This window comes from Camelus dromedarius, chromosome 27 (assembly GCF_036321535.1).
Source record: "Camelus dromedarius isolate mCamDro1 chromosome 27, mCamDro1.pat, whole genome shotgun sequence".
Taxonomy (NCBI): Eukaryota; Metazoa; Chordata; class Mammalia; order Artiodactyla; family Camelidae; genus Camelus; species Camelus dromedarius.
Genome location: NC_087462.1, coordinates 24,931,808 through 24,950,672, shown reverse-complemented (window position 1 = coordinate 24,950,672; position 18,865 = coordinate 24,931,808). Strand labels below are relative to the sequence as shown.

The 18,865-nt window shown below is 40.7% G+C and overlaps 1 protein-coding gene and 1 pseudogene across 1 annotated transcript in view; both read right to left on the bottom strand.

Annotated features, from left to right (window-relative positions):
• Positions 1–16,722, bottom strand: part of CANX (calnexin) — a 27,525-nt gene extending 10,803 nt beyond the window's left edge. The window contains exons 1-7 of the mRNA XM_031437973.2: positions 16,549–16,722; positions 3,970–4,146; positions 3,625–3,698; positions 3,117–3,175; positions 2,503–2,644; positions 1,982–2,063; positions 1,289–1,481 (exon numbers count right to left, since the gene is read on the bottom strand). Coding sequence (XP_031293833.1) covers positions 1,289–1,481; positions 1,982–2,063; positions 2,503–2,644; positions 3,117–3,175; positions 3,625–3,698; positions 3,970–4,143 — 724 coding nt within the window. The 5' untranslated portion in view covers positions 4,144–4,146; positions 16,549–16,722. The remainder of the gene's footprint in view (positions 1–1,288; positions 1,482–1,981; positions 2,064–2,502; positions 2,645–3,116; positions 3,176–3,624; positions 3,699–3,969; positions 4,147–16,548) is intronic.
• LOC116148475 (large ribosomal subunit protein uL30-like) lies at positions 10,189–18,865 on the bottom strand (annotated as a pseudogene).

Below are 18,865 nucleotides of genomic sequence, written 5' to 3'. Positions count from 1 at the left end.
GGAAGCATGGAGTAGAGATCTTGGGTGTTAGAGTCAGGACATGGCCTTGGAGCCCTAGGCAAGTTAGCACTCCTTTCCTTAGCTGTAAATTTTAAATGTTGGTTCTCTGGTTTTTAGGAATAAAAACAAATGATGGGTAAAATTTTAAAACACCAAAAGATTCCATGTATGGGCATTAAAAACATCAAAAAAACAAAAGTACATAAACTAATGCAATGTTGTTTATACACTGCACAAATGGTTACACACCAGTCAACAGGCAAATAAGTTTATTTATTATAACCACCTCCCAGTAGGAAAGGTCCACTTCCTCATTTTTTGAGTATGTATTACACTACCTAATGTTACCAAAATTCCTAATTACACACGCCACAAGTCTACTCACGTTATACTGAGTCCAGTGGAGAACATAAAACTGTAAATTCATAAAGGTATCTTAAGTATAAGTAATGCTAAAGTCTGGCTCCTACATCTAAGTGTCTGAGAGACAACTGACTAGGTCACAGCACACCCGGAACGTACGGAAGGCGGCAGAGCCCCGTGCTGCTACCCTCGGTGGTAATGGTGATTATCCGTGTTATCAGTGATATGTGCTCTCACAGAAAGATCCTCACACTGTTGGCAAAAAAGCGAAACTTTTCTCACTTTTAGTAAAAAAATTACATGTGTACATGTTTATTCACATATGGCCAAATACATATCACAATTTGATATTTCAAATAATTTTAAATTTCTTCTTTTTGCTTATTTCTATCTTTTAAATTCTCTACTGAATATGTATTACTTTTGTTATAAAGAAAAAGGTTATTTCATTCTTTAGGAAAAGAGGTTATGTCTATGTATGATTTTAAACCAGCAGGAAAAACTTAAAGCAGAAAAACTATTCCAATGTTTTAAATCATTAAACTCAACTATCTAGGTGTGAGAGCATCCAAACAAGTTCAATTGAAAGTTACTGTGTATATATTTCTATTGTATGTCCTATTACTTAATGTATTATCAACAAGAAAATAAACAAAGGGAGGAAATGAGGGAGGATCAAGCAAAGAAGCTCTTTGATGGGACATACAAGCTTATTCTTAAAATTGTTTCAAACCCTAGTTCTTAATTCAACCTATGAAGAGAAGCTTCTCTTAGTGCTGAGAAATTAAGTTCATCTCACCTCTAAGGTACTATGTCAACAGAGACTTATTTACAGGTCTGGGTCTTCTGCAAGTGTACAATCTTTAAATTAAATGGATAATACATATGTAGTGCCATAAACCCACAAATTAATAGTTTTTCTTACTTAACGTATAAAGATGTGTTTTCTTATCAGTAAAATAGGTCTTCAGATCTGCGTCTGGCCTCTTAGCATGCTTTTCTTCATATACACCCGTTTTGGGGTTTTTGTGGCGGAAGATGAAGTGCAATTTATAGTCCTCTCCACATTTATCTGGACCAAACATAATCGTATAAGGGGTCTTGTCGTGGAACTGATCCTTCAGAAACAAAAAATGAAGTAAATCAATCAGTGTTTAAAATCAACCTTTCAAAAAAGTGTTGTATGTCCTCTTATAAAATCCCAAAGTGTCCTATTAAAGGAAAAGCTTATTCACTTATGAGGGTTGTACAGGTACCAGTGAAGAAGAATAATCAGAAATTACCAGGGAACTTTACGTGAGAATATATGGAAGTGCTTAAAAACACAAAATAATGCATACATCTAGATGGTCACTGCTTCTCTCATAAAACAAAGAAGTAAGTTTGCTAACATTAAAATTTATACAGGGCAGAAAACAGGGATAAGACAGAACAGCTTTGAAATTTACATTTCAAATGAAAAGCACAGAAATGTCCAAGTGGACATTCTCAACTTTCAAAATATTTCAACAGCAGTAGAGAAGGACTTTATTTTCACAGGCCTTAGAAAATTGTCTTTGGTTTTCTCTTAGATTCTTATAGCTGTGGGTGGCCATGTAAAGAAATAGGAAGTACCTACCAGGTTGAGTTCCGGGGTTTTGGAAAGTAGTTTCACATAGGCACCTCCACACTCTATTCCGTTTTGGAAATTAACCTCATACCTAATTTCAGAGAAAAACGCAGAAAACTATATGGCATTTTGAAAGATCAAATTTCTTAATTTATTTCCCTTTTCCCCCACCTTGGTCACATGTTTTATCACAGGTCATATGGGAAGAGTCCATCTTCTATTATTATGACTACCCAATCCCCCAAAAATAAATAAGTAAAAGAAAAAAAAAATGTTAACGCAGATTCCCAGTAAATATATTCCACAAAATCCAGAAGCTCATTAGCTATCAGGAGGAAAAAGCCGATTTACTTCCAAATAATTTACTGGCAGGAAAAAAAATATTAGATCATAGGATGCTTAAATACACCCCCAAATCCCTCTGGTAGCATATAGTTATTCTCATAATTCTTTTACACGGAGTAGTAGTTTAATAATGTAATTTCTTCTCCCTCCCTAGAAAGCTTCTATCAAACAAGCGTTTCGCTCACTGAACAATGAGAGGCTTGGTGTCAAAGAGGAAGGGCTTGCTCAGTTTAGTGGAGATAGCGTGATGCTTGGCCCGAGTCATCAACACGAGTCCTTTATCGCCGGGAAGTTTTGTTTCCTTCATTTCATCTACCTCCCATTTCCCTGCAAGAAAACAAAAAAAAAGTTCTACTCCCTAACTGTACCTCTGGAGATCCTTTAAATGGTAACAAACAAAACTCCAAGTTGTGCAAATCGATCATACTGACAAATGTTTAGCATGTTCCATTTACCTCTGAGAGCTGGCCTACTAATATTAAACATACATAATTGACAAATACTAGGATCCGGTTTTTAAAAGCCTATAGCATATTCATTTTACCACTGCCTAGAAAGACCTGCCATTTCCAACATACAGCACCACAGATAATAAATTATCTTCCCGTCTTTATGGTGTAAAACAAACATTAAACAGGTCTAAGCCTATAAAATATAAAGGAACACACAAAGATAGCAAACCTCCAAGGAAAAAATCTTAAAGTATACACAAACTCCTTTTAAACTAGTCTTAAGAGGTACTATGGAAACATGTCAAACCTCTGTTTGCTACTATATCTAAATTAAATGGAACTCTCACCATCGTATTTGGCAATTTCATCATCAGTGTCATCTTTCTTGGCTTTGGATAAAATCCACCTATAATTAAGACATACCCCAAAATTAAGATTCAAATTATAGTTGGCCTGTAAAAAGAAACAATGTAAATACTAATAAAAACAGGGAAATAGCCAGCTTTTCTCAGCCTACTTAGCCACACTACTTTCAACTTTTAAAACTGTCATACAAGTAGTGATTATAAACCTGTAAGAAAAAGTACCAAACCCATGCAATAACCCCACTTTTTAAGACTCAAGGAAAAAAATTTTTTTCCAATCAAAGAGCAAAATACAGAGTGAAGGGAGAGAGAAATGGAATCAAGAACCACGTGTTTTAGAAGACTGTTTTCCTAAATGGGCATGAACAATGAAGATATAAAACAGTTGGACATTTCACTATATAAACTACTACCCAAAGAGGAATCCACTATTCCATCTCAGTTACACGATATTTGCCTCTTAAGCTGTTTTCCCCTAAGAAACACTTACCCTGACAGAGTTCCTCTGTCAAAGGAATCAGCAAAATACACTTCCCCTGTTGGAACTGGAGCTTTGTAGGTGACCTGTGTTAAGTATAAAAATGAATTAAGAACTGAAATTTTCAGCAACGTGTCTTTCTTAATAGGATCTATTCTCTTAGTCTGCTTTCAAACTTTCATGGCTGGCCCTTGAATTCAACCCATGTAACTAATCTTTGGTATAATGTAACAAAGGCTGATGGAGAGATCAAAAACTGAGCAAACTTTGCTTTCTCTGTGACAAGGATCCAAATTTACCTTTATTCTTTGATTATCTCAAGAGGTAAAATGAATAGATTCAAAGACCACTTCAAACCTTTGGAGATGGAGGAGTACTGGCATCTGGTTTCGGTTTTGAGTCTTCCACCTCTTCAATGACATCATCGAGGTCATCTTCAATGTCAATCACATCATCGTCATGGCCATCGTGAGCCTGGATGACAGCGGTCCCAAGGACCAGTAACACACACAGCAGCCACTTGCCTTCCATGACCTAAATATAGAAAGAGTAAAGTTAAATGTATCATCTTTTAAAAATTTTATAGAGATCACTAACCCCTCTTATTTAAAATTAAAAGCTTTCAAATCAGAGCTAAAAGGAATTTTATTGTGAATATTTTACAGATAAAAAAGTGAGCTCAGACAGATTAAGAGGTTTTCCTAACATCAGTTAAAAGATTCAAGTTCAAGAACTCAAATGAATAAAACTCAAATATAAACAACTGTCCTCATATAGAGTGTTCAAATTCCAAATTAATCTCTTGCATCTGTAAAGAGGTTTACAATGGTCAAAGCCCCTTCCACAGATCACTTTAAATGAGTACTAATTAAAACATTACAATGAAATAACAGAGGTGCTAACTAGCCTCACACTAAAGACTTAATATAGATACTGCTGCTGTTGTCCAAAGATTGTGAAGTGCAGACATGGTTTTAAATTAGTGTTTTAAGACTCAACAGAAAAAATACTAAACGAAGGACCAGCTACTTTTCTCTCTTATTTTCTAAGCACTTAAATGCCTTGTGTATTGTATTAGATTGTCCTGGATGGTAGTTGGCCCTCTTTCCAAGGACCATAGATCTAAAGATATAAAAACTGAGCCACAAGGATGCACAAAATAATCTGGTAGTAAGTAGTGTGAATTTTCAAATCTGCAAGATGAAAAGAGATCTGGAGATGGATGGAGGTAAGGGCTGCACAACAACGTGAATGTACTTAATGCCACTGAGCTTACGCTTAACTAATAGGATGGTAAGTCTCACGATAAGCATTTTTACTACAATAAAAAAGATTTAAAAAAAAAAACTGAGCTTAATTTTTTTGGTCTCTTGTAAATCAACTTATTCCAAAGCTGAATTTAATGGCTAATTTCTTACACACTCTATAATCCTTTCGAGTGAGTAACAATATATAGAATCAGATTTTCACATATCATGTGGTGGTATTTATCTTATTTACACATCTTGGGTACTGTATTCACAAAACGAAAGAAGGTAAAGTTCACTGGATTCCTAAATGTTTAGCACTTAGGCAGTGCAGAAAATAAAGGTGCTAAATAAAATCATTCATAACCCTTCCTGGAACTGGTATCAGTTTTTAGAAGAAATTCTTAATGTCAGTATTCTGCTGTGGCTTCTTATATACTAAGAAACATCAGTAACCTCTCATCCATTCATTTCAAAGGCCTCCATTCTCTACCGTCAAAATAATACACAATGCCACAGCTATATTGCTTCGATTTACAACTGCAAAGGACTCCCTAAAACTAAACAGGCTGATTCAACACTTTTACCTAAATCAACTCTCTACAACTCCAAAGTTCTCATAGAAACAATGCTACAAAAGGTAGCTGGATTCCCAGGGATAAGCTACCAAACCTAATTAGCTCCAAACCTAGCTAAAACAGTATCCGCATACAATTATTAACTGTTTAAAAGAAAGACAAGATGCAGTAAGCCTAGTAGTAAGTAAAGCACAAAACCATGGCTGCTGGAGCACTGCTGCTCAAGGGAAAGCCAGCCGGGGAGGTGAGCTCGTCTCTTTTGAAAGGTAAGTGATTTTTTTTCCCCTCAATTTTTACTTTGTTGACACATTGTTATTAGGGAAGCTCTAACTCCCAGTGTGACTGTATTTGGAGGCAGGACCTTCAAGGAAGTAAGCAAGGTTAAAAGAGGCCAGCGGTGGGGCCCTAGCCCAACAGGCCTGCTGTCTACATTAAGAGGAAGAGAACCAGGAGTGTGTGCAAAGAGGTGAGTCTATGTGAGGACACAGTGAGGGGGCAGGGTACATAGCCCTCTGCAAGCAAAGGAGAACGTCCACCCCAGACACCAACTCTGCCAATGCCTTGATCTTGGACTTCCAGCCTCCAGAACTGTGAGAAATTACTCTCTGTTGTTTTAAGCCGCCCAGCCTGCGGTGCTGTGTGGCAGGCGGCGCAAACTCACACAGCTGTCCCAGGTTAAGTGTGATGTCACCACGGTGCTTTGCAGACTGGAGCACACATCAGCACCACTCCGGGCGCTTGCTGGAACAGACTGCTGATTCAGCAGGTGTGGGCTGGGCTTGCACATTTCCAGCAAGTTCCAGGGGATGCCGAGGCCGCTGGCTCAGGAACCACACTCTGAGAACCACTGATTAGGGTTTGCGAATAATCCGTTTTTGCTCCATTTTCCAGCTCATAAAGCACTTTCACATACATACGTTGTTTCATGTAGACCTCCCTTGAGGTAGTACTCTCATTTTATTTTATACATTAGGAACAAAGACTTTGTGAAATGAAAATAACCCAATCATTGACTCCTTATCACAACCAGTAAGTGAGAGTCACAGAATCCAAACTCCGTATTTAATACACAGGACAAAACGCAGCTGAGTACTGAGGTGTGATGAGACAGGGCAGGAAGACTAGTCAGGACAGGCAAGTGGGGCGAGTGGTCTGGGCTGGGGGATTCAGACAGGGTTTAGTGAGGGAGGGCGCAACTGCAGAGCAGACAGCCCAGGTCAGGGGACCCTGGCACCTGGGAAAGGTGGCATCCACATGCAGGAGGCAGAATGGCACCAAGAAAAGGAAACCAGTTTTCAGGAAGCAGATGGCTACCATCCCGGTCAGGAACATAGACCGGGGTCTCCAGCAAACTTCAGGAAAGCACTTCCCTCCACCACCACTCACCCTCCACCCTGAGTTGCAGAACCTGGTTTTTCAGGTAGAAGTCTTAGGCACTCATCCGTTACTTTCACACCATCCAGAGGGTGGTTAAAGCTGTGAGGACCCACTACTGCCAAACCATGACAGATCTATTCCCACAGCCATGCACGCAGGAGCCTTAGCCCACAGCTAGCTTTACATATGCAATTGCAGCAACTGTAATCTGCCGATACTCCTAAGAAAATGCCACCGTAAACAGGTCTAGTTCCAAGAACAACTATTAAGCCAGCTTAAACATTCCAAGTTTTGTTAAAGACCTGTCCATATTTACAAAAAATTCAAGATAGCACATTTTAAGGTGATCTTAACTCTCTTCTTTGTTAATGAGAATCCAACATTACCAAGAAACAAAATCCCTCCCTCGTTTCAGTCCTCCTACCCATACTCCTCATGGAGTGCAAAAGGTGAGTAAAAAGGATGTTGCACTGTGATACTTTCTAGAAGAAACAGAAAATTTAAGTGATCTTGAGTTTGACGATGAGTTTTTAATACATCAAAAGCAAGATACGTGAAAGAAAAAATTGGTTAAGTTGGATTTCATTAAAATTAAAAACTTCAACTCTATGAAAGAGAAACTTAAGAGAATTAAAAGACAAATCAAACTAGGAGAAAATATTTGCAAAATTTGTATCTGATAATGAACTAGTTTCCAACACATACAAAGAACACAAACAACAAGAAAACAAACCACCCAATCACAAAAATGGGCAAAAGATCTAACAGATTTCTCACCAAAGAAGATACTCAGACAGCACATGAAAAGATGCTCAAACATCATTTGCCATTAGGAAACTGCAAATGAAGACAACAATGAGATAGTACCAGACACCTATTAGAACGGCCAAGATTTTAAAAGCTGGAAAGGATGTGAAGTAACAGGAAACCTCATTTTATTGCTAGTGAAAATCCAAAATAGTACAGCCAGTTTGGAAAACAGTTTGGCCATTTCTTACAAAGGTACCTATAGTCTCACCATAGGATTCAGTGACGGTGCTCCCAGGTACCTACCCAGCTGAGCTGAAAGCTTACAAAGGCACAGAAACCTGCACGCAAGTGTTCCTATCAGCTTTATACATAATCACCCCAAACTTGAAGAAACCAAAATGTTTTTCAGTAGGTGAATGAATAAACAAACTGTAGTACACCCATATGATGGGATGCTGTTCAGGAATTAAAAGATGAGCTATCAAACTAAAAAAAGACCTGGATGAATCCTTAGCGGATAGTGCTAAGCGAAAGAAGCCAGTCTGGAAAGGTGACATGCTGTATAATTTCACTTATATCACATTCTGAAAAGGGTAAAGCTCTACATATAGTAAAAACAACAACAAATCAGTGTTGCCAGAAGCCTGGGGGAGGTGGTCAGGCTGACTAGGTAAGCGTGCGGAAATTTCTAGGCAGTGAAACTGCATGCTACTACTATGGGTCTGTGACACTATGCATTTGTCAAAACCCATAAAACTTTACAGCACAAAGAGTGAATCTTGATGTATGAAAAAATTTTTAAATCATTTAGGAGGCTGAGTGATCCAAGGAGAGCATGCAGGATGTGACAAAACAATCTAACTGTATTGCAAATATATGAAACAAAGAGGTGGAGGGAAAAGATGCTAACCTAAGTAACTCTGGAAATGAGTGGCATCTGTGACACCAGACTGTACAAAAGCATTGTTCACATTGGTTAAGTTGTTTCACCTAAGCATACAGGTTAACAATTCAGATACTGATATCCATGTATATAGGAGATGAACGATTAAGTATGCGGATGGTGGGAGCCACTTTCAATGTAGGGTGCAGGAATTGATAGATAAGTAAGGAAATCTTGGTTTCCAGTATTATCGCCAATAAACGGAAACAGTGCTCCGTGGCTGATTCTAGGATTATGGCAGGAAATATGCAAGGCAAGCCTGGAGGAGCATCTCGTAGCACCAGAAGGGAAATAAGTGTTCCAAACAAAAGCAAAACCAAAACACCCACAATGATGAGGGCTATGTCAAAGGAACACAAGAGTGAACAATGGCCAGAGCTGGAAATGGAACATGAGCAACAAAACAAGTGGTGCTGGATTATACCCCAAAGTATAGAATAAATGCCCATGAATCTATACAACACAAATACAAGACTGAGTAAATAAACAAATGGGGACGAGACAAATTTCCCATGCAGAAATATTCCAAGTAATTGATAATAGATACTCCACCATCAAGGAGGTGGAAAATAACCCCCCACTCCTTACATGTGGGCTGCACAGAGTAATGTCCTTCCACAGGGCACAGTAGGGGAAGGGGTAAAAACAGGAACTTTACAGTGGAGAAACCCCGCAAACACTACTTCAGCCAGGCAGTCAAGGTCAACACTAACACTGATAGGTCATGTTTATAGTGTGCACCCTCGATGCAATGTTATGAAAACAGTACTTTAACCTCTGTGGTCTTCCTCCCCAAAATCCATATTCCCTCTAATCATGAGGAAAACATCAAAGAAATTCCAACAGAGAGACATTCTACAAAATAACCTGACCAGTAGGCCTCAAATATGTCAAGGTCATCAAAAACAGAGCTAATCTAACCAACTGTCACAGCCGAGAGGAGCTTAAGGAGACATGATGACTAAATGCAATGTGGTGTCCTGGAAAAGACGAAGGGCAGCAAGTGAAAACAAAGGAAATCTGAACTAAATACAGACTTTAGCTGGTAATTACTTATGAATATCAGTTCATTAATTATAATAAATATACTATATAATGTTAAGTTGTTAATATTCACGGAAACTAGGTATGGGTTATACGGGAATACTCTGTACTAGCTTCATTTTTCTGTTGACCTAACACTATTACATAAAAATTACAGGATTTTTTTTAAAAAGGATGTCCCATTATTATGCATTAAGTGTTGCTCTCTCCACCCCTCCAAAAAAATCATGGGGCTGAAATATGGTATCGGAATCTAGTCTAACTCTCCTTTTTGAGAAGAAACTGAGGTACAAGAGATTGACTTGCTAAAAACCAGATACTGGCAGAATCAGGATCAGAAGCCAAGCCTCCTGTCTCCCAGTACAGTGTGCCCTTCGGTGATTCTACACTGCTTTTATCTTAGAGACACAAAATGATGTTTCACATATTTTAAAGTCTAAGAAGATTTTAGAAGTTTCTTTTCTCCCTTTTAAACTCTTCATTTGGCTTATCATTTACAGACTCCTAAGCAGAGTGCAGATCTCTCGCCACCCACTATTTGCAACAAAGCAATAATGCTTTTAAAAAACAAATAGCACACCTGCCCATCCCCCAGCCCCACAACCTCCCCAAAGCCGCAGAGCAAGTGATTCCTGGATCCAGAATGCTCAGGAGTAAAGAAATCATGTACCTTTAAGCCGAGTAACACTCCTCTGTAGCAAAGAAATACTTACATTTCCTAAAATTCTCTTCTACTTCACAGTTCATGCTCACTAGGATGTATGAGCTCTTTTAGCACAAGGTTTCTCATATTCCTGGATGAAATTATAGCAGTTTCCCCCATACTTTTATTTCCTGCTTGAAAGCCATCATTTTCTTGGAGCACTTCATTTCCTAGTTTTCTTTTAGAAGACAATCTCTCTCCCTCTCTTTCTCTCTCTCTCTCTCTCACACACACACACACACAGCTTTAATCACTGCAAGATGGTTACCTAAAACTCTACAGCGGTGCCCCTTTGAGCTAGGATGCAAATGCTAGGTGGAGTCTAACTCATGACTAAGCTACTTAGTGCCACAAACTGTCTCACGGTGAGCCCATTTAAATTCCTGTCTTGGCCAAATCACAAATTACTACAGTCATGGACCTCCAGGAGAGCCAGCAATTAAAAATTAAAACCTCAAACATGAAAATCTTTTAACATTTATGAGTCTACTGAAATGGACAACTTAAAACACCAAACAAAAACCAAAAACACCCTTAAGTTGTATGTAAATGTGAGTGTTGTGTGGCTTTATCTCATCATATCCTTTAACTAGAGCAAAGACTCGGTCAATAAAATCAATACTATGGGGGCCAACACTAATCTGGTCCAAGTTCTGATTTCTCCTGATCCAGAACTTGATCCACTAACAAAACATATTCTAGATTCTAGAGACATGAACAGACTGCACTGCCTTCAAATACTCATCAGAAAATATTTCAACTAGACTTTTGATAAATGCTGGGTGGCAGAGCTCAAGACCGTTTCCTGGCAGCCACAAGCCTGAATGCTGCACTACAAGAGGGATAAAGAAGAAAATGCACCTGATGCCCACCAGAAAACCTGGCACAGACACTAAATGAATGTTTGCTGATAGCGTTCAATTCCATGAGTGCCAACTCAAGCATTTAAAAAAACAAAAAAAGTCTTTGACCTTCCACAGCTCAATCTATACAGGGTGTCCTTAAAGTCTGGAAACAAAACATATCTGACCATGTTTTCAGAGTCGATGAATATCATAGTATTTGCTCTACAAGTCAAGGTTTGGGAGTCTTGGGGGGTGGGGAATAATATTAAACTTACAACCTTTTATCTAACTTGCAGAAAAACCACACACAAGTTTGTTAAGTACTATTTAATACTCATGCCAGTATTTTCCTTCTGTAAAAAACAATGCCAAAAAATGTCAAAATTTCAAAAATGAATTAGTATCATGATAAAATCGCATACAACTATGCACACACCAGGGCTCATAAAACCTGGAGGAATCTGAATATGGTCTGTAAATTGTACCAGTGCAATTTCTTCCCAGTTTTGCTGTGTCACTACAGTTATCTAAGATGCTACTATTAGGAGAAGCTGGGCGACAGGTACAAGAGACCTCTCTGTACTATTTTTGCAACTTTTTGCAGGTCTATAATTATGTCAAAATTAAAAGCTCCTTTAAAAAATGTATTACTGGATCAGCACAGATGGTTCTTTAGACTTGATCAAAGCTGTCTAGAAACCAAACTGACCTAGTCCTCTAACACACAGAACTATAAGGGGAAACTCAGACACGCGAGCTGGATGAGAAAGTCTTTCTCCCTTCCTTTCAGTGAGTGTTGCTTTCAGTAATCAAATGCAACTATCACCCTATATCCAAGGCAGAGAACCTCTACCCTCTGCAATCACATGGATAAACGCACGCACAGCCAAGAAAAGTACGTCTGTAACATACACGTGTAACTAATGCAAGTGATTTCTGACTTGCTTCCCAGTTTCCCAAGGACAGGACAAAAGTGCAGTTCTCAAAATCTCAGTCAGGATTCTTCAAGAACACTGAATCTTCTCACTTTTAATATTTCAATCCACTCTTTTACCTTTCAAAAGAGTGAATTTATCTTGAATTCTAGAGATAGAAGTTTCCTATTTTAAAACTGATGATTCAGAAAATTAATTCCCTATACGCAAGGCAGTACAGTGTATGTGGTGGTGTAAGCCGTCAAGCCAGAGAAACCTGGGTTTCAGACTGTCCTGATCCTCTTTGTGGCTGTGGTCAGCTTACTGAACTTCCATGGGTCTTCTTTCCCTATTTTACAGATGTGGGTAATAGCACTACTGGCTGAAAGGCTTGCTGTGAAAATATAAGAAGACAATACAAGTCTATCAGAGTCCAGTATTTCACAGGAGTATGCAAACGGTTTGCTCTTTGACACACGATTAGTACAACAATAGTGAATACATTTTTAATTTCCAGAATGGGCCAGAAGTCTGACATGCCTCTCTACACCACCTACGTATTTCAACAAGGCTGAATGATTTTACGTAACCAGAAAAACTCACAATTCCTCTAATTACATTACATGATTTCTTCTTTAACTCTTCCTTGCAATACTGCACATACAACTGTAGCATTTGGACATAGAAATGTCTGAGTCTATCTGTGATTATTTTTTTCCTGCTCTGTCACCAATTTTCTTTATAAATTCTCCCAAATTTAACTTATTATTGGTTAATGCTATTTTTTCTCAACATATTCTTTTAAAAAGGCTGTATTATTTTACTATACACATTAATAATGTGCATGAGACTTCAACTAAACACAAAATATTGTATTTAACAGAAACAGACACATTGTGCATTGAATTTTAACAAATCCATAGGTGACTTAGATCAGCCTTAGGAATGAGCAATCAATAAAGAAAAACTAGATCTGTCACATCTCAAAGGCAGAATCTGTATGCTCAATGAAGGTCCATTTAGAAAAAAGATCTTTAAAACAAATGGAGGCTCAAATTATTTTTAAATTTTTATATTTTCAAGTCAAGTCTATTTTTGCATCTGTTTTCACAAAAGGTATTGGTCTATGGTTTTCTTGTCCAGTTCGTCTGGTTTTGGTACCAAGGTAATACTGGCCTCACAGAATGAGTTGGGAAGTGCTCTCCCTCTTCTAATTTCGGAAGAGTCTGTGAAGGATTAGTGTTAATTCTTCCCTAAGTATCTGGTAGAATTCACCAGTGAAGTCATTTGGTTCTGGGCTTTTCTTCGTGAGACTTAAAAGTAGTTTCACCTCGAATTCCTTTAATTCATGAGCAGAACAGAGAGGGGGAGGGTAAGTGGCAGAGAGCATGCTTAGCATGCATAAGGTCCTGGGTTCAATCCCCAGTACCTCCTCTAAGAATAAATAAACCTAATTACCTCCCCTGACCAAAAAAAAAAAAAAACATGAGGAATAGAAGAAATGACCTAGCTACTGTTCTTGGTTGTTTAAAAAAGAAGTAATTTTTTTTAAAAAAAGGCAGTGTGTAATAAAAAAATGAGGCAGTCTTTCTTTCTTGTAGGCTATCCATTCATCTATTAATATACCCTTTTTAAACGTTAAGTCTTACAGGTTTTAGTTACCTTAGGCTGTCAAATTTAACCCTCAAAAGAACCCCAGGAGGTTCTATCATCCCCCTTGTGACACACAAGAAAACTAAGGCTAAGTTACATAAACCTTTCAAGGTCACAGTTAGGCATATGGTAATGTTTATGAGCAGGAACTCAGAAGTCACAGTCCTGGTCGGCTACTTAATAACTCTGCATATTGGGTGAATTACTAACTTCAGGGGCTCTGTTTCTTCATCCCTAAAATGAGAATAACAATACTATCTACTTCTTCGGATTGTTCTATAAACAAAATACACATGAAGTATTTATGTCAATGCCCGGCTTATGGTATGTGCTCAACACTAGCAGTGATTTCTACTCCTACTAGGTATTGTCCAGTGACACCGTTTAAGTTTTGATGGTTCTAAATCTCTTGAGTTTTACGGCAAATAAGAAATTTGAAGTCTTAGACTGGAAAGGACCCACTTAAAAAGAATTTGATTCTAGCCACAGACAACCATTTTACTATACTTTTTGTACCTTCTGGTTTTACTAGAGGTGTATCTTAGTCAAAACATAAAAAGCTCTTCAACAGGGAAAAAAGCATATAAAATTCTAAGTGGTCTTTATTGTAAATGCTCATCCACTAAAAAATAGATATATACTGCCTAGCTTTGAATTTTGCTTTTCATTGACAGGAATGTTAAAATCAATTTTTTCGTAACACTTTCCTTTTTCCCGTAAACTAAGTAGATTTAAGATGTGGATACTCAAAACATTGCTGAAGATTGTAAATTCTTTAAAAAATAAAATGCTCCAAATAGTTTTCACAGATCACAGTTAAGGTTAATTTAAAAGTGCATCTGTTGTAGTTAACAAAACATTTGTTCCGCATTTTCCTGACAAAGATTTATAGTAAGCTATATAGGTGACAGCTATGTTCAGGGACTTCTATTATCTCCTGGGAGTTGTCATGAGCTGCCAATTCTTCTATTTGCACAGGTCATTACACTATTCAAAGTTTTATGTCCTCCATCTTATTTGTCCCTCCTAAAAGCCTCCTAATGGTAAGGTAACCAGGAGACTTCTCATTCCCATTCTAAAGATGTGGGAATCAAGGTAGTTCCTAAGCTGGTTACCATGCTGGGCCTGGAATTCAAGTCTCTCAAGCCTGCATTTACAGTAACCAACTGTCACTTCATCCCCTTAAGCTATCTCTCAGGGCAAAGTGAACTCTGTAACTGAAAGGATGCAATAACATGATTGCCAAAACTGCAGCAACCACCTCTGTCAAAACTCTTTACCCCTCCAGGTCCTTGGAAGATAATGTGCTAGTTGAAACTGGTGAGTTAAGATAGTAAGGTAGGGTGGGATGCTGACACCCATTTTCAGATAGGTCAGAAAATTTGTTGTGCAACACACTGAGTCTAGCCATCGCATGATCCCGCTGCCCGGCATGTTTGCTTGTGCACCCTGGCTGGTGCACGGGAGAACTCCCAGTTCTTTACCTCTGCTCTAACTATAGCAAATGTACAACTCAGCTGAGTCTACTCGTGACCCTCAAACAGTCCTGGAAAAAGACTGAGATACAGAATTATTTTAAAAATCAATACAGTTACTCCCTTAAAAAAAAACAAACACAAAAACCCCACAACTCTACTTACTGAAAAATTAAGCAAATTATCCCATTTCCTAAATTAGAGGTGACGAGACCTGTTGTTCACCTTTGTCCTCCCAAGCTTTTAATATTCAGCTCAGTTTAATTTCCTTCAACCAGCATTCACTCGTGTCATGCCTAGCAGTTAATCCACTAGATCCAATTTCTTCCTCCTATCTCCAGAACTGTGACTTCAGGTCCTGAGAAACAGGACTTAACCAACTCAAAAAGTAGGATGTTAGTGTAGTGGATTGAGCATTCAGACCATAATAATTCACTGCAATCATTAATCAAGCAGTTATGTGTATCAGACTTCCCTGTCCTTTTTTTATACACATCTTAATTCTAACAACCACCCCATCAGGTGTTACATCCATTGGGGGAGAACTGGGGCACAAAGGGGAAGTAAATCGCCCAAGTTCACATGGCAACAAATGGCCGGAGGGCTCGAACCAGAGCCTTGGCCTTAACCAGTACACCAAAACCGCCTAGCCCTCAACTGTAATTCTAACGTTATCATAAAATTCATCGCATGACCTTGGGCCAATCATTTCAGAGTTCTGGGCCTCAATTTCCCCCACGATAAAACCACCCACCTACAAAGAGCCTTTAGGTGCTTTCCTGCTTTAAAAGTCTGGTGAATTTACGACTAGATTACTTACTCCCCATCCCCGAATATGTGTAATGTCAGGACTGAAGTTTTTCAACCGCTGCGTGTTCTAGCACATTCTCCATTCTCTTCAGGCTGCTGGGGTCCAGTCTTCACTTTGCGGTTTTAATTTTCAAATACTGAACCTGTAAAGCTCTTCCCAAATACTCTCGGTCCGATACCCCCTTTCCCCACTAGCAGGGGAACCGACTAGGCCCGATCCCACTCCAGACCTTTACGAGGCTGTTCCAGCCCACTTCGCAGTCTCCCAGGCAGCCAGCAATGGGCTTCAGGGAGCCCTGGAACCAAAGCCGAAGGCAGAAGTCAGCTTCCCTGAGGTCAAGGGAGGCTCCAGAGCACCTGCCACGCCTCCCGACCCCGGCGGCGCGGCCTGGGCCTGGCTCCCCAGCTCCAGCGGCCCAGGTTCGGGCCTCGCCCGTGACGGCTGGCGCGTCCTCCTGGGCCCGAGCCCTCGAAAGTCGGCCGAACCCCTCGGCCCCGGCCACGCCCGGCTCCTCTGGCCCTCGGCGGCGGTGCCGCGCACCCTGGCCCCCCGGGGTCCTCACAGGCCTGAGGACACGCGCAGGCCGCCCGCCTCACCTCGAGCCTCCCGGGGACCGCCGGCGGCGCCCTCGCCTCCTCCCGCCCGCACACCTGGCCCCTCGCTGCAGTGGAGACGGCGGCAGAGGTGGCCCGACCGTCACGTGCCGCAGAAGCAAGAGGCCTTGGCTCCCGCTGCCGCCGCGCGAGCGAGCCCCACCGCGCGAAGTCCGGCCCTGAGGCCGCCCCTCGCTCCTGAGTGGCTACTGCCAGATCCAAGTCCCGCCCCACCGCGCAGGCTCCGGCATTCGGTTGGTCGGCGTGGCCATCGCTCTATGCACCTTCCCATACGCCCCCTAGGGCTATTCTTCGTGGAGTGTAGGGATTGGCTGGGAGTGAGGCAGGAAGTGTCCGTTGGTTGGGCCGGAGGGAAGGGGGCGGGCTGCAACGGAGTCGGCACCGCGGGCGCGCGCGCGCGCGTCTTGGGGCGGGGCCAGTGCGGCAGGCGTTCTCGCACCACGTTGTTCTGGTGCCTTAGTGGGCTCGCTGCCCGGCGTTACATCCTCATCTCCGCGCTTCACACCGCTTGTGTACCCGGCCCAGGGCCCCGGGGTCGGGCACCCCGTTCCCTTTTTTGGGGGGGCAAATGGCAGCTGGCAGAAGGAGTCGGAGGTCCAGTGAGCCATCAGGAAGGACCAGATCCCAGTGCAGCGAGTGCGCGGCTCCGACGGAACCCTCAGTGTTCCCTCGGCCCGGCCTGGAGTCAGCTGCACCTTGCTGTGAAACTGGGCGCTGCCGTTCCTGCAGAGTCATCGCCCTGGGCCCAGCAGCCTGAGGCCGCCTTGCTACCCAACATTAAAATACAGTCCAGAATACTATAATCCAAGGCTATTTCAACTTTCAACTTGTGATGTTTCTTTAAGATTAGACACGTACAAGAATGTTTTAACTGGAGAAAGGTGTTTGTGAAAGTAACGGGAGATTGGTCAGCTCTGGAGTTGGGTTAGGACCTAGCCAAGGAATTTGTAGGGGGATCATTTAAATTTTAGATTTCGGTCATGATTTAGATATTTAGGGAAGCCTTATCTTAATATTATTACAGGGAGGTCTAAAAGAGAAAGAGACTAGCAGCTATGAGGCTGACTAGGAAGCCACTAATTGGAGGTGATTAATGGGCAGAATTAGGCAATGGCAGGGTGTATAGAAACAAAAGCATGATACTGGAAAAGAATCTGAACAAGAATAGATAGACGGATAGATAGGTAACTGAATCATTTGGCTGTACTCCTGAAACTAACACAACATTGTAAAGCAACTATACTTTTTTAAAAAGCAAAACACACACACACACAAAACATTAAATGTTAATGCTGAAGAATGCTCTTTTGGACTCAGGAGACTAGGGAAAGAGAGAAACCAAAGGCAACATTGAGAGTGTGAGCCTGGGTGACTGGTGATGAAGCTTAGAGCCCCTAAAAAGGAGGGAATGCAAGTTTAGCTGATCCTGGGCTGCTGGGTCTGGGCCAAAGATAGAGCAGGACTAGACATCCTGCTAAGGGTCCTGCTAGGGATTTTTCTACTAAAGCATAATATTCTTAAGAGGAAGCTGAGGACAAACCCCTGAAGAATGAGTTTTTAGATTGTTTTTTCCAATTTGAAATCAGTCACTGTTTATTAACTGCCCAGATTACGATAATAATCATGGTCAACACCTCAGTTCATCCATCTAATAAGCCCGTCAGATTTGTCAATCTGGTCCCTCCTGGAGAAAATAATTGGAAGGGTCACAAGATGTGTTGTTTGCTTCTTTGAAGCATTTGCCAGCAGTATGGATGTCATGAATAAGCTCCTCGGTGCAGATAATGCCATATTTACCGATAGATGGAGCAGGCAGAGTGCTCCCTGTCAAGACAACTGGCTTCTTGTTGATTGTGCCGTAACTGTGATTGTAGATCCATTCATCTTCTGACGTCAGATTCAGTTACCCCCATGCAATACATGGTTCCACAATCCTCCAGTGTTAACTGAAGCCTTGTTGAGCTTAACAAAGGTGTCTTGAAGATCCTGTGAAGATGAAGAAGCTTTCAGATCTCTAGGCTCACACCATCGATGCCTGTGATCCTGATGAGGAGTGTCAGTTTGGGTCCCGTAGATACATCAGACTTGCCCACTTTCTTGTCCTCCTTGCCATCTGAATCTAGTTCTATCTGCCTATATTCTGTTACAGCAATTAACTTCTTCATAGATAAGCTTCCTCCTTGCCTTTTGAAGCATCTTTTGGGCAAACTTCTTTTTCAGGCACATGATCTCAGGCTCTGCGAAATTCCTCCACTTTTTTGTAAGGGTTTGCCTTTTTCTTCTCTTCCATACCCATCAT